The sequence below is a fragment of the Triturus cristatus genome, chromosome 9, assembly GCF_964204655.1.
Source record: "Triturus cristatus chromosome 9, aTriCri1.1, whole genome shotgun sequence".
NCBI lineage: Eukaryota > Metazoa > Chordata > Amphibia > Caudata > Salamandridae > Triturus > Triturus cristatus.
This window is the reverse complement of record NC_140592.1, coordinates 589,023,701-589,047,551: the sequence shown is the minus strand read 5'-3', so window position 1 is coordinate 589,047,551 and position 23,851 is coordinate 589,023,701. Positions and strand designations below refer to the sequence as shown.

The 23,851-nt window shown below is 41.1% G+C and overlaps 1 protein-coding gene across 3 annotated transcripts in view; it reads right to left on the bottom strand.

Annotated features, from left to right (window-relative positions):
- Positions 1-23,851, bottom strand: part of ZC3H4 (zinc finger CCCH-type containing 4) — a 184,215-nt gene that overhangs the window by 19,700 nt on the left and 140,664 nt on the right. For all 3 annotated transcript variants that reach the window (XM_085625634.1, XM_085625633.1, XM_085625632.1), the window contains 2 exons: positions 16,791-16,900; positions 12,229-12,947 (listed from right to left, as the gene is read on the bottom strand). In XM_085625634.1, the coding sequence (XP_085481760.1) occupies positions 12,229-12,947; positions 16,791-16,900 (829 nt within the window). The remainder of the gene's footprint in view (positions 1-12,228; positions 12,948-16,790; positions 16,901-23,851) is intronic.

Below are 23,851 nucleotides of genomic sequence, written 5' to 3'. Positions count from 1 at the left end.
CAATCAGTCATACCCCCAAAGTCAAGAAACACTGAAAACCCAAAGAATAGTGTGCATCAGAAACATTTTTGAGATTTATTTTCACCTACAATTTACCCCAAAGTACTCAACCCTTCTCAGCTGAAATGAGAGTGGCGCCAATAACAGACTACCAATCTACTAAGTAAGCCATCTACTGAGGAGTTAAAAGCAACATAGTACAGCTAATGGGCACTTATCTAACCCAGTGGTTACCTGTGTCCGTGAGGCCTACTCAGACTGTCCGTGACTCTTTTACAAAATTAAATAAAATTAATATGAGTAAAGTATATACAAATAAAGAAGCAAAATTGAACATAAAAAACTTTTTTCTATATTTGAATTTGAATTAAACAAAATATTTAAATATTTGAGTGTGTGTTTGTTGTATACCTGTTTTTTATTATTGTATATTGTTTTGAGGTTCACATCATAGAAATTAGGCCAGGGGTCACCAGCTTTCAATAATAGCTAAGTGGGTATCCCCGGATTCTAGTAATGATTCAGTGGGGGTTCACAGAATTAAGGACCATTGATCTAACTCATTTACAATTGAGAGGGGCATCAGTCAGAGATGACCTCTAGCTCTTTTATTATACACATTAATAATAAAAGGCCCTCACAGTATGGATTACGAAATGTGGCTTAATATAAGGATTTCAATGGGTGGGTGGCAAAGAAGACTGCAAGTGTTTGTACGCAGATGATAAGCTACTGTTTTGCCTATACCCACGATAGACCATAGCGAGGTTAGCGACAATCTATGATATCTACAGAATAACCTCTTGTCGAATAAGAGAACCATGCTAGTGCCATTAGGGAGGATTTAGAGGCAAAACTGAGCAGCCCTCAATCTTCTAACTGATTAACCTACAAAACTGCTGTTTAAATATTTGGTGATACAAATCAAAGCTGATCCAGCATTATGCTGGGAACTCAATCTGGCCCAGTTAATAACCAGGCTGCTAAAAGAAATGAACACATGGGGCTTTCTCCCCATCTCTAGTTGGGGGTTTGGAGGAGAAGGGGGGAGAGTGTCGCTATTCTTATTCTCCCAAAATTTTTATACACAATACAAAATTACCAATTTCAAATTCCTGAGCAATTTTTTTGAAGACATGGACAATTCTGAGATTCTAAGTAAGGTGCGCTAGAGCACCCTGGATAGAATTGGATAAATGCTCAATATCCATTTGATGGCGGCCTCAGAGGTGCTGCTATGAAGCTATATTATTGTTTTCCATCTTCTGGTCATCAACAAGATGGTACGTGATGCAAGAAACGATGGAACGATACAGTAAGAACTAGAATCCGTTGAGAGGCACAGAATACTAAATTAAGTACATGGGTCTGAGATCCCAGATTCATTGCTCATGCCCTCTAAAGCGATTTTTGAGGCCTGGAAAGCCACATTGCAATAGATCGAAGGAGCAACAGACTAACCAATGAGATGTCAGTGTGGCACTTTACTCAAATATCACAGGTAACAACACTAGTGGGATTGGAGTGCTGAGACCTAATCAAAATTAGGGGACATTAGTGATACAACACACCTCAAGTTATTTGATGTTTTAGCTCACAAATTAGACTCCTCGCGAGCCAATACTTTTGATATTTACAGCAGAGGCATGCTCTAAGCAATTACAGATCAAAACTGGATGCACTTCTTGAATATAAGTCCTGGAAGCAAAGGTCACCATCGAAACCCAGGGAAGAAAACAGATTATCAAATTTACCTGGCAGTAGTGATCAATACCCTTGACTGTATGGAGAGACTCAGAGCCCAATGGGAAGCAGACATCGGACCCAGAATGGCTTGAAGCAAAAATAGTGCCCAGAGAACTAGATGCCTCTGCACACCTACGATTCATACAGTTTAAGATTTTGCACAGTTTTTATTTCACATTAACACACATTTACAAAAGAGGGAACTACTCATTGTGCCATGTCCGAGACGTAACGAAGATTCATGTAATGTTATCCACCTGGTGTAGGCCTGTACACACATTAACAAGTTCTAGGACGGTGTTCAATCGATACTTACACCGGTCCTCAAGATACCCAATAAACTCCCAGTAGAGAAAGCAATTCTCAGGATAGTGATGAGGGGGCACACGGAAGATACACACGAAGTCTGATCGGGTTGGGCTACCTACTTATAAAATGAGACACTGCCAATTATTGCCTCAGCAAAAATGTACTACCAATATCAGTATAGCAAAGGTAGAAGGACAAATGTAGATATTTAGAGAGTGAATTGCACAGAATGAGAGGTGGACCTAGGAAGCACGAAAAAAGTGAGGACCAGAGGTCAAGATAGTAAGGATTGAGCTAATAATGAGTACACTAAGTGTGTCCCTTTGGGAGCTGAAATAAAAGTCACAATCATAGGCATTCTCACTGAATTTATGAGCACTGAATACTTCAGCCTTTGCATGGGATCGCTGATTATTTTTTATTTGAAAGAAAATATATTAATTATTACTTGAACTAGCCTATCTCTCTAATAATTTATCATCAGAAAGTCTGGAAAATTCATAAGTTTGAAAAGCTATCAAAAAGACCTACGAAGAAAGGAAACACATTAATGAGGCAAGAGATTTCAGAAGGGAAAATTAAAAGTCGGGGTGAAGTTTCTGGCAATGGCATGGATGGATTTACACATGGCTGGCTCCAAAATATCAATTAATGGACTAATCATATAAACTGTGGCAGGGTCTGATTTATTTTTAGTAGTACTATCTTAAGGCTTGAATGGATGGGGCCATATACTCTGTGGATGAAAGAGAAAATTAATGATTATATCCACTTTGCAATGATTTGTTTGGCAGCAGGAAAACCTTAATGGACACTTATTTAATTTATAAAGAGCTTGTTTAACTTCCTCATTCATTTGATCAGAATATTTAAGAGCTATCTGTACATTAAACGTGTAAAAAGATTTTTCTGCTAAAGTCTGTGGATTTGAGGAAAGAGGAGAAAGATAAATTGTCAGATTATTATGAACATCTGAAATCACTTCTAAAAGGAAGAAGGGTGAGCCCTGGGCTGTCCCTTACTATTATGTAATTCTGTAAAACACGTATTAAAACAACAGACCCAAATCACACTAAACCTCTTGGGAAATGGGTATGCAATACGAAAATAACGTTTCAAGACAGAAGTTGAGGTTCTGACTTTTACACTGGTTGTGAAGAAGGTTGATCAATTAAGGAAGTACTATGCTAAGCTCCTGAGGTACCATTCTCAGTATTGGGAGGTGAGTATTGAATATTTATACCACTGAATGGTGTTAAAGGATGCCTGAAAAAACATTTTCTGTATGGTGTAGTGTTTGCTAATACACTTTAATGGAAGCGAACTGAAAGACAGACTAAACGTAATTAAGATAAAGTGGCTATGTCTTTTCCTAACAGGTCCTCAGGGTAATGTTCTTATTCAAGTACCATATATAGAACCTATTCCATTAGGTATAATGCAATTATCTTGTTAAATGACTTTTGTAGTCTATGAGGAAGATCATACAGTCTTGAAGAAGAAAGGAGGCACGCAGGAGGCAAGTTTTCACGTTCAATGAAGTAAGGTTCTGATGGTGCCTTCTGCCATATGTGCAGGAGAGAAGATCTGGCCCGCATAGATACAAGGCAAATGCCTGAAAACCAAGAATCAACATGGTTCTAGGCTCCTAGAGCTTCAGCAGTACCTTTGCTAGGCGTGGTGGCAGGAAAGACAGACTGAACAATGTCTGAAGGTGATTCCCAGATACCTTAATCCAAAGTCTCTGCTTTTTGGTTGTTGTATAGAGATTATGCTGCGAAGAAACACTACAACCAGAATATTTCCCCAAAAAATGTGTTGATAATCGGGTTATGATCTTCTGACCCTATCTGTCAAATAGTTCTGTAGTGTGGGTTAACCACGCCCTATGTACAACGCTAAGTTAGCATAACCTCGATGGCTGTTAGAAAGCCAGCTTGCTGCTTCTGCTGCTTTTGCACGCGACACTGTTGTTACATGTTATTCATTCGAGAACTGCTGACTCGACTTTGCTTCACATGAGAACCGTCTGTTGTTTAACATCTTTAACAGCGAGCAGTGACCTTGGTCTGTACACCGTGTAAGGAACGAGTCTGGGTCACTAGACGGGGCAGGTTGTTGTGTTCAGGTTGATCGTACCACTTTTTAGACATAACATACATACAGCTGCCAATACCTGAAAGACGAGCCCTTTAATATTACAGAGTAGCATGTTTTCTGTTACATTCGAAACGAAGAGCTGAAGCAGGAAGAGCCTAGCTGATTCTGTGATGTGATTCCACTAAGCTGATCTATAAGGTATGGGGTCCCCCATGCAAGCCTAAGAGACCTTCTATTAGTCTAATAATACTTTATTAGTTGCTAGAGAAAGGAGGGTGGTTGTGTTCCACAGTCATTATTATTATGATTGCTCCTTTCATTTTCTATGGTATTGTAACAATGCTGATGGTGCTGATCCTAACCATTTGTCTGCTTGTGTTAGCCAAAGTACTGCATCTTAGGACGCGAGGTTTATAAAATAAACTATTTAAACTTTTACCATGTCTTTGTTATTCTGTTGTGGACTGATATATAGCTACCAACGGGTATTTTGGGTTCCCACCACTCCTGAGAGTATCTAAGTCGCTTGTTCTGAGTTGTCTATACATTGGGACCGCCGAGCCAAATCTCGGATAACGAATGTGACACTAAGCTAGTCGGATAGGGGTTCTGAGGGGAGTTTCTGGTACACCACAATTCTCTGAGGTCCTGGTTTCCTGCGCATAGTTCTGTGCATAAGCAGAATCCCTGCAACAGTTCCTGCTTTCATATTTTCAAGTAGCTTCTTGTGTGCTGTAATTCTTAAGCTAGGAATTAATGTAACATTGCATGGACTGCCTTTGAGAAGATACTACATTGCCTGCTCTCATACTCATGGAGTTAATGAACACATCAGTGGTATAGTCCATCAAAAAAAGGACAGAGCTCACCCTTAAAATCAGGACATTATTTGGGTGCTTAGTTGACTGTCCACACTTGTAGAGTGTTAATACAGAAAAGGTTTCTCTTTCACAGACCATGCACCTTAAATTGTTAGATATCCATAGGAGTCCGCCACACTGCCACTGAAGCCTGTGTTAATACTGAGTGAACCAATAATTATTTTGTCACGGGTTCAGCCCCTCAGCATATTCTACTTTTGAAACAAGCACGGAAGAAACAGAGCACATGAGTTAGCCCTTGATTCTTTTAAGTCTGCTGTTCTCTGGCACAGTTGGCATTTCATATATTCTGGAGTGACCTTGTGTAACTGAACACCGGGCCAGTACAAATATAGGAGTTCATCATACTCTTGAGGGACGAGATTTGGCTCACTGTTCATTGAGTGGAAGGAATCTACAAAATGTAAATTATTTGACCAGTGCCTCAGCTGACTCTTAACGTGTAGCTTGTCAAAGGGTGTGTAGAAATGTATCTCTACATAGAGAGGTGTCAAAAGTGAGTGATACATCACTGCCTAACATGAAGCTGGTGAGCATCTCAGTGGAGTCCTAAACAACAGGGAGAATGATGTCTGCCCCAGCCAGATCCTTTCTAAGAATTAAATCCTTTTATGACTTTTCACTGTACAGTGAACCTAAAAGGATATAAGATGTTCTATGAGAACCAACAGGATTTGGCCCAGCTCCTACTTACTACATTTGTAAATGATATATTTTGACAAATATGACTATCTCCTATTGTGTGGCTTTCTTTAAGACAAGTGAAAAGTGCTAAGCGGTTTTTACTGAACAATTCCCTACCACTAAAGGTGCATCAATCCCCTAATGGTAACATGGTGATTGAAAAGAGTTAAAAAATTACAGTGCTGAAAAATACCTTACATCAACCAAAGTAAAAGTTCAAACGGAACACTAAGATGTCTTCAGAAGAGAAAAATTGCATTAAAACTGAATTTTCTAACTGAAAGTTTCATATGTATAGCCTTACGAAACAACCTTACTTAAGACACCTAAAAAATGATCTGCAGCGTTAAATGCCAATGTAGTGTATTGTGTGTTCCAGGATTTTGAAGCCGTCTTAATGAGGCACATTTTCTATACCTTAGTTTACTCTATTTTGTTTTTTTTCTTAATCTAGGGTTTGGGAATGTAAAGCGAACAGAAATGGGGCATTTGTTTATGTATTTCTGCCTATAAATAGCCATACCAAAAAATAAAATGAAAACCAGACAGTTCTGTTTGTTTATATGCAAACAGAAGTGTTTGTTAAAATGTGCTAAGAAAAAGCGCGCACAAGAGGAGAGAGAGAGAAAGTAGCCCACCTGGCACACTGGGAGTCAGCCACTATCCTGAAAGTCTGCATTGTGGACTCACGACCTACAGGGACTGAACTGCAGACTCCACTGCACCCTTCAGGCATTTTTTTCCTCTGCTGGCTGGTGCACGGTGAGCACTGTGTTTCCTATATGTTTTGCGGGTTTGATGCGGTTGGGCATGCTGGCTGGACACTGCAGACACTGGGTTACATTACTGGGGCCTACTTTCTTACATTGGTGCCGCAGTGCTGTAGATCAGATACTGCTGTGGCAACACTGTGGGGCACCCTGTGGAGGTGGTGGCCCATATCACTGGCAATGCCCAAATTTAAGTTATATGGTTGAATATAGCAGAGCATCCGTAGTGAGCTGGATAGTCTTGGCCTTCACTGAGGTTGGATCGCCCGACTTGTTGCAGACTGGCCCATGCCCCAGGGGGGTACTACTTGGAGTCCGGTTTGAAATGCGCTTGGTGCTGAACCCAGAGGGAGACCACTGATGTGTCTATTTGGGTGAGCACCTTATATATCAGTTGAAAAGGGCACAGGTGGTGAGCGGCATCATGGGGCATAACAATCAGAAACAGGCCATAATGGACTTTGAACAGAAAAAGCTGCCCAATGTGAACAGGTAGAGGGTGAGTCTCAAAGCGAGGAGAAGCTTCTATTTCTATTAACTTTAATGCTTTTATGCAAGCAATACAAAATGAATTGTACACAGTCCACTGCCAATTCATGCGTGTGACTCCTTTTGTGCCCCACATCTATCACTGGCACTATGTGCTCACTTTATTCAGCGAGCATGTTTTACTTTATTTAATCATAGAAATGTCCAATCATTTTCTGAAATATGGTACAGAAATCAGACCAATAACAGATGGTCACGTTGTTTTCTTTTGTGCATGTTTTGTTCTTTACTGCACCTGTTTAAAAGATACACATTTGGTATTTGACTAATATTTGAAACTATTGTAAACAAAACCTGTTTCTACACTTGTTGTTAACTAGGTTTACCCTTGTCCAAATTAGTCTGTGGGTTTCTCCTGCTGTTTTTAGATGTCACATTTTTGGGTAGGCGCTCAGGCTAAGCACAAAGGGAGAACGGGTAACTCCATCTTGGATTTTGGGAATAAGGTGCACTGTTGGATTAACTGCAGGGGGATAGCGAGGAACGGATGTAAAAGCGGGTTGGGTTGCCGTGAGAACTTGAACCCCCTTGGTTAGGGGCTTTTATTAGGTTAATGTTATTATTAAAGCACCATATATGGATGCTGTTTCATTAGGAATAATGCAATTATCTTGTTAAATGACTTTTGCGGTCTATGAGGATGATCATGCAGTCTTAAAGAAGAATGCAGGCATTCAGGAGGCAAGCTTTCATGTTCAATGAAGTACGGTTCTGGTGGTGCCTGCTGCCATCTGTGCAGGAGGGAAGATCTGGTCTGCAGAGATACAAGATAAACGTCTTAAAGACAAGGATCAGCATGGTGAAAGGTGGCATCATCCTCAGAACTCTTTCTGTACCTGCTGAGATCAGACGGAGACTGAACATGCAGTCTGTGACCTAGGAGGAGACCTGAACAACGGCACCTGACCCCCACCCACCCCCGTGCACAGGACAAAGAGGTGGACTCCCAGGGTCAGTTTGCTGACCTCCTGTGTGGCTTCTGAGGTACAAGCTGCAGGAGGTATTTTTCCTCAATTGCTCAGATGACGAGTACCAACTTGACCCCGAAGGGACCCTGCTGTTGGCCCAAGCCTCACAACCTGTGAGACTATGTGCCTCTCTTGAGATCATGGGGGCCTTAGAATTGTACTCCTGTGTTTGTATGGTAACAGAAACGTTTGCAAACATATCCTCCAGGGCTTCAGCAGGGCCCTCTAGAAAAGAATACGACCAGTAGTTCCATTATATTAGAATGGATTTCAGATTCATCCAGTTCAAAGATACCCGCACCTACTAAGTCTCAATTCTGCTTTGGGAAATTTTTCTGTGAGAAATCAGAGCTCCAGAGCACCGGTGGGCCCGACATTCTTCTGGTATCTGGTCTTCAATTCCATGGCAGCAGTTACAGTTTTAATGGTGACCTGCTGGGAAAAGATTTTTCTTCTCAATAAGTGACAAAGTTTCTTTCTGCGTTGGAACTCAGGAGAAATATCAATAATTTTCTTCAAAAAAGTGACATGGTCCCTTTCTGAAGAAGTACATAGAAACTTTTTAGACTTCTAGACTTTCACCAGGATCAATCCACTTGGGGTAAATGACTCAGGCTCCACTGCTATCATCCTGAAAGGGCATCTTGGCCCAGTCTACAGCAACCTTTGCGTTATATTGGGGGCTTTATTTGTCTTGGAGCGTTTTCAACTTAAATCTTTACAAATTCATACCTCCGGTTCCCCTGAATGGATTTTTGTTGTTTAGTTGTAATTTTGCTTTTTTTTGTTTTCCTTTCATAAATTGAAGAGGGATTCTCATTGTGTAGTGTCTTTGACTTTTTAACTGTGGAATCTATAAATCCTTTACACATTTTCTCTAAGTTAAGCCTTTCTGCTCTGTGACATAGGTACCAGAGGTTGAACTCAGGTTGAAATTACTGGCCCTTTACTTACCTTTAACTGGACCTAACAAGTCTGTGACTTTATTACTACTGGTCCACTCCCACCCACCCCACCTAATAATCCACTTTCTTACACTGCTCATTTAATCTTGTCTGGGAGATAAGCAGCCCCTCATAAGCTGGGATAGCCACAAACTACCATACAAGAGAGGGCTTTATGGTCTTGGTTTTGTAACATTATTAGTACACAGCCTAGGCCCATTCTGCATTTTACTGGTAATACACTACACCTTAGCCACCACATCTGCTGGTCGAAGATGGGCGAGTGCTAAACAGAAGATGGCAGATGGTACCTGTTCTCATATCACAGAGTCCATGTGCTGAGGTGGAGCCTGGAGCATGCTAAATATGGTGACTGGTCTGGGATTTGCTGCTCGTAGACAATCATGGTTTCATTAAATTATAAGAATAAACGGATTCACTTTAAATGTCTTCATTGCATACACTACACGCCGAGACTACTACATAAACTAGACCGCTTGATATGTCCGAATTGCAGAAGATGCCATTCCACTTATACTGACTTTATAGTTCTTACTTGCACTTGTGCAAGGGTATAGGAAGTATTGGAAGCATGTACCTGAAAGTCTTTATAAAATGTTAGACTGGGACTTTATAACGGATCCCCTGATTACAAGGGCCCAGCGCCTCTGCTGAAAGACTGTTTAAGAAACATGGCTATCTGCAATGACAGAGCAGAAACTTACATCTCACAGCAGCCGGTAAGCTCAAGTCTCAAGGATATTTGGGGCCTATTAGGAGATAATGTATCAGAATAGGAGCTTATATATCAGAGACACGTGAACCACAGTGCTCATCAGTAAGGCATACACAGCCTGAGACATGAGTAAATTAACAGCAGCACTGAATCCATAGAGGCAAATGGATTGGTACAGAGCGTAGTTTTGTGTGCAGTTCCTGGGCCACTGTGGCAAGCCTCCTACCCCTGGCAATCTTTGCTGTAGTCAATAGTATTATTTTGGGTGCTGGAAGCCATGTTACAAACGTCCATTGGTGCCTTCCTGCACTGAAATGTGCTATTAAACACAAAGTGGGAGAAGTGTCTTGTAGCTGCTGGTTGGAGTTCTAAAAACAATCAAAAAAAGAAGATCTCATTGTCTGAATATCCAGGTGAGTGACCAAAAATGAGCAGGATTAAGGGTGGAGAATCTTTTCTCACAAATACCCTGAGGGAATCAATAAATAAAGGCAATCTCTATACTAGATAGCTCTGGGGGGAAGTGGGGGGCTGCAATTCAATTCAATGGCCAATTTAGGTTCAAGTGGCAAAGTTAATAACTGTAGATAAATGTTTTATACTGTTCTTCAAGCTGCCAGTTAGGTATACAACCTCTTACAAGAGAACTGATGAATTAAGAAATAAATTGGTCAGACATGTACTCAGCTGTGAGTAAAGGAGAATGCCTCTTTCAAATAAGAAGAAGCCTGTAAAAAGCATGCTGTGGTGTTGATGTACATGTGAAACATAAAAAGATGGCAACTAGTTCCTACATCCCTTGGAGTCCTTTTCAAGTCTCTGCAGCCTTTACCTGAAAATATTTTATCTCTGGTGTTAAGACTATGAAAATTAATATTTTGTACGTTTGGGTGGAAATTAAGTTGTAGTATTCCTCAGGGACCAAGATCAGGAAGTGATCATAAGAAATAAATTAGGTCAAATTGGGCATTCCTTTACAAGGAAGTGCAAACTTGGGCTAGGTGAAGGACATACGGGTACAGTAGCGCCACAGGCATAGTTGTGGGGATCAAACACATATATTAGAGCTGCACAGTTCATCACTAAATAAAACTAAACATCCTTAGCAAACAAGAGAAATGGAAATGTGACGAGTTAGACTCAGAAGACAAAGAAAAACCATCTTGAAAATAAAACATGTTAAAAAATGCTAAGAAAGCAAACACTTGTACCAATCGTTAAGTGAGCTAAAACTAGCAAGTACTTAAACCAGTGTTTTGCGATGAGCTATATGCAAGTCCCACAAGAGATGGACGTTGAAGAATCTAGCAAGAAGTGCTGAACAGCAGCATGATGAAGATATTTTAAAAGCATGGACAAAAGCCTTGAGTGAGGAACTTGCACTTACAGTTTCCTATTGGGGACATCAACAGTAACAGTTACTTACATGGATTTCAAGTCTGATCTAACAATCAAAGGAATAAGTTACACATCCTCAATTAAAATAAAGATTGGCCAGGACACCTTCTACACTGTTTATGATTGTTAGGAACAAACTCATATTGGACCGAAGGATTGGGCAATTTAATGTTGCAGTTCCAGGTAAAAGGTTCTTTAATTGCTGAATCACTTTGTTAAGGCAAGCCAAGATTAATAGTGATATGAAGTTACCTTTTCTCTGCTCTTAAGTGGCTTATGTGGAATAAGTTAGTGTCAAATTAAACTATTAATGGCCTGTTGTTAGCGTCTTCAAATACTACCATTGCAAATGGCAATGCTTAGTACACTTTGCGTCAGTTAGCAAGGGCATCAAGAACGTAATAGCTACAGCCTAAATAACTTTATTTGAAGTGGTCATTACAAAACAGGGTGGAAACCGGTAGATATGGTTATTGACGGAGGCTTGCTAAGTAGGTTACTGTGTTGCAAATTTTTTTTAGATGAATCGTTATATATATTGTTTCTGTAGTGATAGTCGCTTAACTTCTTAAAAACTATGTACATAAAAGAAGTGAACAATGATGACACAAATCCATCAAATGCTAGCCATCATAGTTTGGTAGTAAAAATGTCTTCTAATGCCTAAGAAATGATGTATCAAAAAAGCTGTGTTACACCTCCTAGAATAGGAAGAAAACATATCAAGGACATTTCTAAGTCCAGAAATAATGGGTGGTAACCACGTTACCACTTCCAGCACCATTTGGAGGCTTACCCTAAGTGGCTATTTCTTAGCTTAGTAAAAGACAATCTTACAATCTGGTCTGCCGTTTTGAAAACTGGCCACACTTCAAAAATAGTAGAACAAGATACCAGTGGGAAAACAATATTGCTTATGTTAGCAATAGGTTCACTAGGTTCCATTTAGTTATGGTCATAAAAATGAAGTAAGCAATGTTCTGTTTGCAGTGTAATGGCCCAGGGCTAGAGAATAGTTAAAATAATTATGTGCCACAAAAAAAGACAATATAATCATATCTATTCAATTCAAGCAAGTCAGAGTTTAGCCATTATTTCACAATCAATGTTTTAGCTTTGATAACACAAGTACTCATTCTATACCTGTTAACTCCAAGTTTGTGAGCCAGCTGGGGTGTAGGTCGCACCACAATTTCAAACAGAGATGGGATTTTTCTTTGGGATAACGGATCAAGTTGGTCCAAATCATCCTCTTCTTGATCCCCCTCTTCTGGAGGGGGCGATGACCCAGAAGGAAGTGGTGGTGTAAGCTGTGGTGGCGAAGACTCCCCAGGTGTTAGTCCATCAGGTGATGTTTCACTTGGCACTGATAATTCAGGCATGGGGCTGATCTGCATAGCAGAGTCAGGTACAGAGCCCCCAAACAAAGGAGCACCAGTATTAGGGCATGCAGACATGGAACCCACAGCTATTGTCTCTCCAGGACCAGGGATTGCAGACACTGGTCGGCCATTTGGAGACGTTGGAGGTGGCGGGCCGAGTGATCCTGGTGGTGAGCCAAGTGATACCGGGGGTGGGCCTGGTGGTGAAATCTGTGGTGGTGGTCCTTGTGGCAGGGCGCATGGTGGTGTTGGCAGACATGGTGGCCCTGGCGGAGGTACAGATGGTAGGCTATGTAGTCCAGGTGGAGGGCCACAAGGAACAGGCGGTGGAGGGCCTTGGGGTGGCCCTGGTGGGTGAGATGGTGTAGGCAGTAGACCTACACCAGGAGGAGGTTTTGGTAAAGGATTAATGCCCTGTTTTTTTAATTCCTCCACATCTCGCTCATCTTCTGCACCTGCTTCAGCATCCTCAGCCAGCATCTAACGAAAAAGAAACAGAAAGGTGTCCAATCCTTTGCTCTTCATTTGACTTTAACAGAATATTGCTCTGCCGGCATAAAATAATACAGAGTTAACCAGATAAAATAAATGGACTGTATCAAACCAGACAAAACTCTAGTTGAAGATACCAAACATTTCCCTAAGAGAAATTACAATAGCCTCCAGACTAATTTTGGTACAACATAGTGATCTCTGTTCTTGGTGGACACATTTGTGTAACAAATTTTAGAGACAAATCCATTCCTATTTGACCAATCAATATGAACGTAGACATCATTTACATTCACAGTGTAAGGCAAAGGTACTTAAAAAAACATATTTAATAACCTAACAGCAAAACAAGTGTGTAATTATTATAGCTTTTCATCATACTGAAGGAATCCATCCATGCCAATGTCACACCAGTTCAAACCTTTGCAGGTATTGCCTTAAAATAACTCCCAAAACTCACTTAAACAACTTACTAGCTTCAGCAAAAGGGGACTAGTCAGTGAATTCCGATAGTTAACACGTGTTTGCTTTGGTGAAGAAACAAGGCTGAAATTGCTTAATTATTTAAAGGTTGGCTCTAAAAACATGTCAAATTGTGTAAGTGAGAAGAAAACAAAGATCATGCTTGTTCAGCTTCATTAGAAATTAGTTGCATACTGAGGCTGAGATGTATCGCTCATTTAGCGACCCCAAAAACTTGTAAAAGGTCAAAATCAAAGAAGAATCCAACTTGTAGTGAACACTAAGATTAAGCAGGCTAAAATTGTGTTGCTAAAAAAAAAAAAAAAATACAAGTAAACTAAATACTAGTTATAGATTAAACCATTCTTATTAAATGTTGGTATCATAATAAGAAACATGGTTTAGACACAGAGCATTATTTATATTTAGTTTCAAGTAATGAAGATACCAACCAAGTTGCTTAAAAATATGTAAATACTATAGTTGTATGTTAAGTAACTGGATCGCAATTTTAAAAGTAATAAAAGGAACAAAGATGGGTAAACTATGTTTGTGGAATGAGTTATTTGAGGCGCGTCATTTTGAAAATGATCTGCCTTTTTCCATGCCACTTAATACACCACACCTGAGTTTTTTTTTTTTTTTACCCAGGCGAATCAATCAATTCAAGTCTAAAGACAGGCTTGTAGTGACCAGATGGGTCTTTGGAGAATATTTTTACACGAAGAATTATTATTTCTGGGTGTATAACTACTTCTCTTGAGGGCTGTAATGTGTATGGATCAAAACTAGTGAGCTGAAGTCCAGGGCACACAAAATGTTGATGAAAGATCTAGAAAACCTAATCACACTAGGCAACAAAATGCAGAGACACCACTTAGCCAGACCAAGTTTAAACTACGTAGCAGTCGGCTGAAAATCAGTAGTCTTTACAAAAAGGCCAAATACCGCGCTGCAGTTGATATACACTTCCCTTATGGCAGTCAGGATGAGGTCCTGACCTCATATGACAGAGTTTTAGGGAATATTACCCCAGAGGTCGTAACTCACTCAATTATCCAATGATAGTCTTATCATTTAGATATTTCTTTATTGACCACTATAGAATACTGTATCTTCATGAGGAGTCAGAAGTCACTCTAGGTCCCAATCTTCAAGGTGATAATTTGAGGGTATAGTCTCTGGAGTATTACATTCTTCAGTTAAGAAATTGAGGTGTTGGGTTTAAATCGATAACCTCACATTCATTTTATAAGCCAAGACTCCGAACCCTGTGGGGTTCCCCCACTTTACTCAACAGATGAGCCATTTTGCATGTCAGCAAACTGCTCTGTGGGATGTGTTGGATTTTGTTTCCTATTACAGAATTATTACAGAGATAGTGCTCCCTTAAATAAAAAGCTTCTACTTTGGTTACTCAAATGGCAGATATTATTGATAGATACAAGGCTTAAGTTTTTGTTAGGCAAGGTTTGTCAACTTTGTGTATAGGTTCTAAGTGAATGTTCATGAGAGTAGATAATTATTAAGTAACATGTGGGCAGGAACCTTGCTCCAAGTGAGTTTGGATGGAATAGGCCCTGCATAAATTATTTTCTTAGCAGTTTCTTCTGGTTGGGTTAGGTTTGCCATCCAAGTTACGCAGAACCAAGAGTCAAGAAACAAAAAGTTAAACAGCCTCCTCATTCTCAAAGTTCTTGAAAACATTAACACAGATATGGAATTCAGAGCTTAAATTACTGCCCCAAAATTAGGCTTACCCAACCTACAGAATTAGTATTGGAACTTTCAACTAGCAGTTGTGAATGAACACCTACACAGCTCAAGTCCAGCCTTTGATACACCTAAAGAGGCATGTGATCATAACAAATGTTTTTACTTTCTGCATGGGAGCCACAGAAGGAAACTTCACTAACGCAAAGTGACAGCAATTACTGTGGAGTAAGGGAACATATAATAGAGTGGAAATATATCTTTACCAAGGAAAACCTGCTGAAATGTTTCCGTAAGTGGGACCACATAGAAATATCTAATTTAAGCAATGTCAATAAACTGAAGGTAGTCAAAATGAATAAAGCTCTAAGGAATGAATATGAACTCCAAAATCATAAACGCTAGAAAAACATTCAGCTTCGGAATGCCCTCAAGGGTTACCTAAAATATATTGATGTGATCATATGTATTCAAAGCTAAACAGATCAGGGACAAAATAAATGTTAAGCTAGGCTCAAAGTTGCATGGTGGCCTGATGGTAATCATATGAGAATCCTTCAAGACTATCTGGTTTAGGTGGTATGACGGTGAAGGTGGAGAGTTTTGATTTGCCCTATTAAAGTAATATTGAAGTCTAGTTCAGTTAAAATATTTCCAAAGGGCCTATTGTACAAGTATGTATCTGCACACGTTGAGGTACACTACAACACCAGACCAATGATGTTCAGCAAAATAATGAACCCTCCCAGCAGAATTTAGTGAGGAACTCATGACGCTCTCATATCTCACAGAAATTCATAGATGTTAGTCCAAATGAAGGGTGGGCCCTCCTGTGGGAATGGCAAGGGCCAGTGTTATGCACTTGCACCAGACTGCCTGAGGTGCGGGAGAGGACAAAGGGAATTCATAAACACATTCCATACCAACCATAAATTATGGAGAGTGAAGGTGCAGAGTAAACGCTATCAGAGGTAATAAAAAAACAAATTTGCTTTATTAAATACTAGGTGACACCCAGTGCCACAAAAGATTTTGGTTGACCAGGACTAGTGGTGTTACACCGTGACATAGTGGCAAAGGTCTCAATCCAGTACATAGGAAAGCAGTGGATAAGGAGGGGTAAATCAGTGATGTTGAAACCAATAATTACTCTTCAGCAGGAACATGTCAAACATTTCATAATGTACAGGGCCCCATGCCAAACACACTCAGTGATAAATAATGCACCAATTCTAGGGAAGCTAACCATTAACTAAACCCACATCGTAAGCTCATTACTATGGAACTGGAGACTATGGAAGGAAGATTTTTGATGTTTATTCTTTTGCCTTTAAATGACAAGTATTGTTATTCATGCATTGTACTTTTATGAAATATAATATCTCTATTTTATTCTGTTATGCTTCTGTTTACTAAATACTGTTTCATCTAAAAGCAAGCATAGAAGGATGCATCAAACCAAGAAAAAAACGAAAGCACACCTAAGGCAACCAATTATAGTGTCTCCTAAAATGCTAGAATCACATTTGCTGCACGTGAGAGGACAAACTGTGCTACATGGTTTGCAAGAAACACCACTTTTTAAAAAAAGTTGTAATTCAACACTTGTTGATGTAGTACTAATCGCCTCAGAACCATAACCTTTTAATTTCTTACCCTGTCCAGATGCTCTCTTGTTTCATCCGTGAGAGGCTCATGAGAGAACATGCAGTCATCTCCATTAATACAATTCCCTGTCGTATGGTAGACCTTGCAAGGAAAGTCACGTGAAGCACGGTGTTAAGGAAATTACAGCTCTAATTACTCAAACTGTTAAAATAACATCAAATTTAACTTTTGTTATAAGAACATTTTTACTGATTTCTAACTCAGCAAGCATTGCTCTCACCAAACCATCACATCGAATACAAAGCTTTCCTAATAGGTTCACCTTCCAATTTAGATTCCCAGGAGCCACACCTAGCGTGGATATCATAACTCTATTCAGCAAAGACTTTCCAGAGCGTAGTAGGCCCACCATTTGCTCCAGACTGTCATATATGCGTGGGTACCAACTTGCAGTATAAGAACAATTGTTACTTACCTGTAAACAGGTGGTTCTCCAGTATTGGTGTCTTTCATAGATTCACATGCTTGAATATTCCCCGTCGTCGGAGTGGGAGTCCCACGGTAAATAATATAGCAATATATACAGTCATAATATATATATATATATATATATATATATATATATATATATATATTACCTACTGGCGGTCGCCAGTAGGTAGTTATAGTTAGGACCACGTTTCCATAGGAAATCCGCAACATTCTATTTTGAATAACTTTGGCGCCAGTCGACGAATCCTCGCCTTTAAATCAATATATATATCTGAGCCAGCTTACGGTGCGCTTACGGTACGCTTACCGTACGCGTACGGTGGCGTGCGCGAGAGCGATTCTGATTGGCTCTTAGATCTAAGTAAACATTCGAATCGGCCAAAACCAGGAAGCGGCGGCCGCCATTTTCTCTCGCACTGAGAGTGATTTTTAAAATATAAAGCCCAAAAACATGTAAAGGGGCTGTTTAGACAGCTCCCACACACATAGCCATGTTGAGGGAGTCCCCAAAGATCCCCCAAGGCCAAAAACGGAATTTTCATTTTTTCGGTAATTTCGCCGATTACGCTTACCGTACGCGTACGGTAAAAAATTTAAAAAAAATAATAATTATCCACACTCTCTCCGCCCCGTGTGCAATTGGTGACCGAAGGGCACCAATAGTGCATGGCTTATTACACCTGAGATAAACTAAAATATTTTTAAAAAAAATAATACAAAAAAAAATTAGCCACACTCTCTCCACCCCGTGTGCAAATGGTGCCCGAAGGGCACCATTTGTGCATGGCTTATAAAATATACGAAAAATTAAAATATTACCTTTCAAAACGAAGTGCATCATATGTCCTCCATGTGCGCACGGTGCGCGAAGCGCATCGTGCGTACATGGCCCATCTAGCGTAACGTGGGCTATGCGCACCGCGTGCCCACCGTGCGTGCACGGCACTAACTGCGTAAAGTGGGCGCGCGGTGCGCGAAGCGCACCGTGCGCGCACGGAACAAACTGCGTTAAGTGGGCGCGCACGCCACAAATGGCGTAAAGTAACTTAGCATTTAAAAAACCGTACAAATTCACTGAAAAAACCATAGGTTTCACACACGTTAGTTAGGAATTAGCATTTAAAAAACCTTGCAAATTCACTGAAAAAACCATAGGTTTCACACATGTTATAGTTAGCGGAAATTTTACTGATAAAAAACCAATGAAATTCCCCCGTTATAGTTAGTGCAGGCAACTATAACTCACACAACCGCAATCTTCTGCTGATGACATATGTGTCTTTATGAAAAAAAAATATTTGTAATATATGTATAGCTAAAAATGTATGGAAGAAGACATGGGCAAATAAGTGTCTAAATACAGTATTAGCATCAGCAGAAGATTGCGGTCGCGTGAGTTATAGTTGCCTGCACTAACTATAACGGGGGAATTTCATTGGTTTTTTATCAGTAAAATTTCCGCTAACTATAACATGTGTGAAACCTATGGTTTTTTCAGTGAATATATATATATATATATATATATATACATATACATAAGTAATCATATAAAAACAGAGATATAAGTAAGTGATAAACATCAAGAATGTCCCTATATGAAATCTCCATAGAGATACATGGAAAGAGAAAAAAGACATTCGCAGTCTATCTCTGTCATTATGTTAGTCCAAACTACGGCCAATCAGCCGCCAGCTCCTCTCTAGAACCTTCTCCTCAGAGCTCCTCACCTCAGATTTTCGTAGCACCAAAGTGACTTTAGAGTGTATGAGGAGAAGAGAGCCTCTGAAGGGAGGAGGGAGGGTCGCATGTGAATCTATGAAAGACACCAATACTGGAGAACCACCTGTTTACAGGTAAGTAACAATTGTTCTTCTCCAGTATTGGGGTGTCTTTCATAGATTCACATGCTTGAATATAGACTAGCCAGCAGTAACAATTATCATTGTTTCCATAGTCATAACAGCACTAAAAAATTGTAATGCCAATCAATATCCTTATATATATGATATTACTGAATATCTATACAAGTGTAAATGAACCATTATTTCAACGGTACATGGAAACAATATGGAGGAGGGAAGGAAGAGGCTCACCTTATATAAAAAGATTGCGAAGCACTGCCTGCCCAACTGCAGCATCCTCCTCGTTTAAAGTTGCCAAGCAGTAATGTCTTGTAAACGTATGTCTGCTTGACCACGTAGCTGCTCTGCAGATCTGATGTAAAGGCACTCCAGCAAATAATGCAGTTGAAGAAGACATCGCTCTAGTCGAGTGAGCCCTCACTGGTGACTGCAATGGCTTGTTTGCCTTTTGATGGCAGAAGACGATGGCTGCTGAAACCCAACGTGCAATAGTTGGTTTTGTAACTGGACGTCCCTTCTGATAGCGTCCATAAGCTATGAAGAGTTGATCAGTCTTTCGTAAAGAAGCTGTTCTGCTGATGTAGAACTTTAAACATCGTTTCACATCCAGGGAATGTAATCTTTGCTCCGCAGGAGTTTGAGGATTAGCAAAGAAGGTTTTCAAAATCACTGGTTCGTTAATATGAAAGTCTGAAGGCACCTTCGGCAAGAAAATTGGATTTGTACGCAATACTACAGAATCTGGTTTGAACTGTAGGAAAGGTGGATTTATGGTAAATGCATGAATGTCACTGACGCGACGTGAAGACGTTAGTGCCAGAAGAAGAGCCACCTTCCATGTTAGATACTTCAACTCGACCTTGTGAATAGGTTCAAACGGTGGCCTCATTAGTTGTGCCAATACGATGTTTAGATGCCACAATGGAGGCGGGCGTCTAACAGGATGAAATTTGCAAAATAACCCCTTGAAGAATTGATGGATAATCCTTGAAGAACAAAGGGACGTCGAACCATCCTGACGGAAACGGGAAATTGCCGCCAGAAAAACCCTCAAGGTTGCATGAGACAATCCGGAGTTAGCTAAATGCAAGAAGAACGGTAACAATTGTTGTGGCGTGGAGTGAAACGGGTGAACCCCATTAGCTGCACACCAGTGGCAGAATCTTTTCCACTTTAATTTGTACGTTTTTACCGTAGAAGGAGCCCTCGCCTGAGCCAAGATGTCTCTACAGTCCTGTGGAATGTCTAAATGGGCAAATTCACAGTGCTCAGGTTCCAAGCTGATAAGCTCAGTGAGGAGGGATTCGGATGACAAATTTTCCCCTTGCTCATTGTAAGTAGATCTGTACGAGGATGTAGAAGGATTGGTTCGCATTGAGACAGTAGGAGTAACTCTGAGAACCATGCCTGCCGAGGCCAACGGGGGGCTATTAGAAGTAGATGGCAAGGTTGCCTCCACATCTTCCACAGGACACGAGGTATGAGTGGGATTGGAGGAAAAGCGTAGGCAAACAGATTGTACCAGTTCATCAAAAGGGCATTGCCCCGTGATCCTTGGTGGGGATGCCAGCTTGCATAATCTCGGCATTTCCGGTTCTCTGGTGTGGCAAAGAGATCCAGTTGTGGGCGACCCCACCGTTGAAATATTTTCTCCAGCGTCGGCTGATGTAACTCCCATTCGTGGGTCGATGAGGAGGACCTGCTCAGGGAATCCGCTAGAATATTGGATACCCCAGGTAGATGAACTGCTGCAATCGTGATGTGATGGTCGAGAGACCAATCCCAGATCGACTGAGCTAGTCAAGACAGTTTCGGAGATTTTGTTCCGCCCTGCTTGTTTATATAGTGCATGCAGGTTGTGTTGTCTGTCTGTATTAGGACTGATTCTCCTTGGATTAAAGGGAGAAAGGATTTGAGAGCCAGAAATATAGCCATGAGCTCCAACCTGTTGATGTGCCAGGCTTTTTGGCATATTGTCCATTTTCCCTTGATTGATAGATCCTCCAAATGAGCACCCCATCCTTCTAGAGAGGCATCTGTTGTTATTGTCATGTCTGGTACTATTGACAGAAATGTAATGCCTTCCATTAGATTTAACGGTTGTGTCCACCACTTCAGCGCCGACTTCATCCGATCTGTGACGGTTACGAGATCGTTGAAAGAACCCGTAACCTGACGTCTTTGAACATCCAGTTCTACTTGGATGGGGCGTGTCCGTAATCTGCAATGAGGGATCAATGCAATGCATGATGATGCCATTCCCAGAAATGACTTTAACAGTCTTACAGAAACGGATCTTTTTGATCTGATAAGGGTTACCAGTCGGAGAATCCTTTGAAGACGGTCTTGGGAGAGAAGTGCCCTTGCAGACACTGTCTCCAAAGTTGCTCCCAGAAAATCTTTGTAATGAGAAGGCTGTAGATGGGACTTCGTGGTATTTATGGAGAGCCCTAAGGCGCGAAACACCTCCTTGCAAAGACGTGTGTGCTGTCGAAGTTGCACTTCCGATTGTGATTTTAGGAGACAGTCGTCCAGATATGGGAAGATCTGGACACCCTGGAGACGTAGGAACGCTACCACAGGGGCTAGCACCTTTGTAAACACTCGAGGGGCCGCGCGTAGCCCGAATGGTAGTACCTTGAACTGGAAATCATTCCGACCCACTCGAAAACGAAGAAATTTCCGATGTTGTCGTAGTATGGGGATATGAAAATATGCATCTTGGAGATCGATTGTTGCCATGAAATCTCCTTGTGAGAGTAATCGCAAGATCTCTACAAGCGTTAACATGCGAAAGGATTGTTTCTTTAGAAACCTGTTGAGAGCCCTCAGATCTAGAATGGGTCTCCATTCCCCGTTCTTTTTGGTGATAAGAAAAAATCGGGAATAAAATCCTTTTCCTCTTTGAGATCTTGGTACTACCTCTATAGCTCCTTTGTTTATTAGAAGTTGAACTTGATGTAACAGTTCCTTGATATGAGTCGGTGGTGGTCCGGTAGGTGGTGTGGGTGGAGGGAATTCGATGAACTCTAAAGTGTGACCTCTTTCTACAATGTCCAAAACCCAACGGTCCCTTGTTATGGAGGACCATTGAGAAGAGTACAGAGAGATTCAACCTCCAATTTTCTGGGACTGATACAAGTCATTGTCTCTTAGGGGTGGAACCCCTATAAGAGGATTTTCCTCTGTAAGTCTTGGAAGACTGCTGTCGAGAGGTTTGCTGTTGGTTATAGGAATAACGGTTGGACCCCTGGTTATATGGTCGATACTGGTTGTTTCCTCTTCGAAAATTAGAGGAGGTGCCGCGTCCACGTGCACCCCGAAAGGGCTGTTTCCGAAATTGTAATGTGCCCAAAGAGCGAGCAGTCTCCGTATCCTTCTTTATCGATTGGAGAGCTTCATCCACATGATCTCCGAATAAAGCCTCTCCGTCATAAGCCATGTCCAATATTCTTGCCTGTACTTCCTGACGAAAGGATGTTGAGCGCAACCAACCTTGCCTGCGCAATACCGCTGCTCCAGCAAGTTGATGGAATCCCATACAGGCGATATCAACTGCACAGTCTATCATCTCTGCAGATGTACTCTCTCCCTCCTGGAGTAGCTTTAGGGCTTCACTCTTCGACGGTTCCGGCAGTTGTTCCAACTAGCGTTGATATATCCGCCCATACTTGACGGTCGTAACGGCCTAAGATGGCTAAAGCATTAGCCGCTCTCACAGTGGTGGAAGCCATTGAAGAAAATTTTCGCCCTATGGCGTCCAAACGACGTCCATCACGATCAGGTGGTGCAGTGATCGTTGACGCAGGGTTTCTAGCCCGACGTTGCGCTGCCTGTGTGACCACAGAATCTGCCTTTGCTTGACTAGTGAGACACGCTGGCGCTCCTAACGGTGACTTGTACTTTTTTTCCAATCTGGGCACCTGTGCCGGAAGGCTATTTGGGGTCTTCATAATCTTTTTGCCTTCCTCCCAAATAAATTCGATTATAGGGATTGTATGCGTTTGTTTGAAAGGTTGATTTTTGAAATCGTAAAGGAAACAATCCTCTTCCTTATGTTCCGTTGTTAATTTGAATCTTTGTGCTGCCCTATCCATTAACTGGTGAAAACTTGCAATATCAACAGGTGGTGAGTCACCAGGTATCACTGGAGAGGGAGATGGTGTTTGAGCATGATAATCATCCCACTCCGCCATACCATCATGCTCATCATCGCCACCATAATCGAGAATCTCACCATCCTCCCTGTCTTGAGGAATTTCTTCTTCTTCTTCAGTAGCATGAGAAGGTACTGTCCGAGTTGAAGAATGTCGCAGCGGTAGTGAAGGTGTTACCACAGATGGAATTGGAGCCGGCACCGGTTCTGATATAGTTGTTGGCACCACTGGAGGAGGCGGAACCACAGATTCTTGTGGTGATAAAGGAAACCGCCGATTATAATCGTCCAACATGAGTTGAAGATTTGTTATCAGGGACAGTGGTAGCGTCGCAGTTTGCCTTTCTGTAGGAATTTCTTCCTGATGAAATTGTTCCTCATCTTCACTACTATACTCTTGGCATTTTATTATTAAATCTGAGGGACTGCGTGCCGTCCCAAACGATTCAGGTAAACCTTCTTCTGAATCTTGATCTGAATCAGTGGCAAACAATGGTGAAGGAAGGTGGGAATCCTCCAACGATATAACTTCACCTGCCATATCTGGTCGAGAACTCGGTGGCAATGGTAACAAAGGAACAGCGGCAAAAGACGAAGTA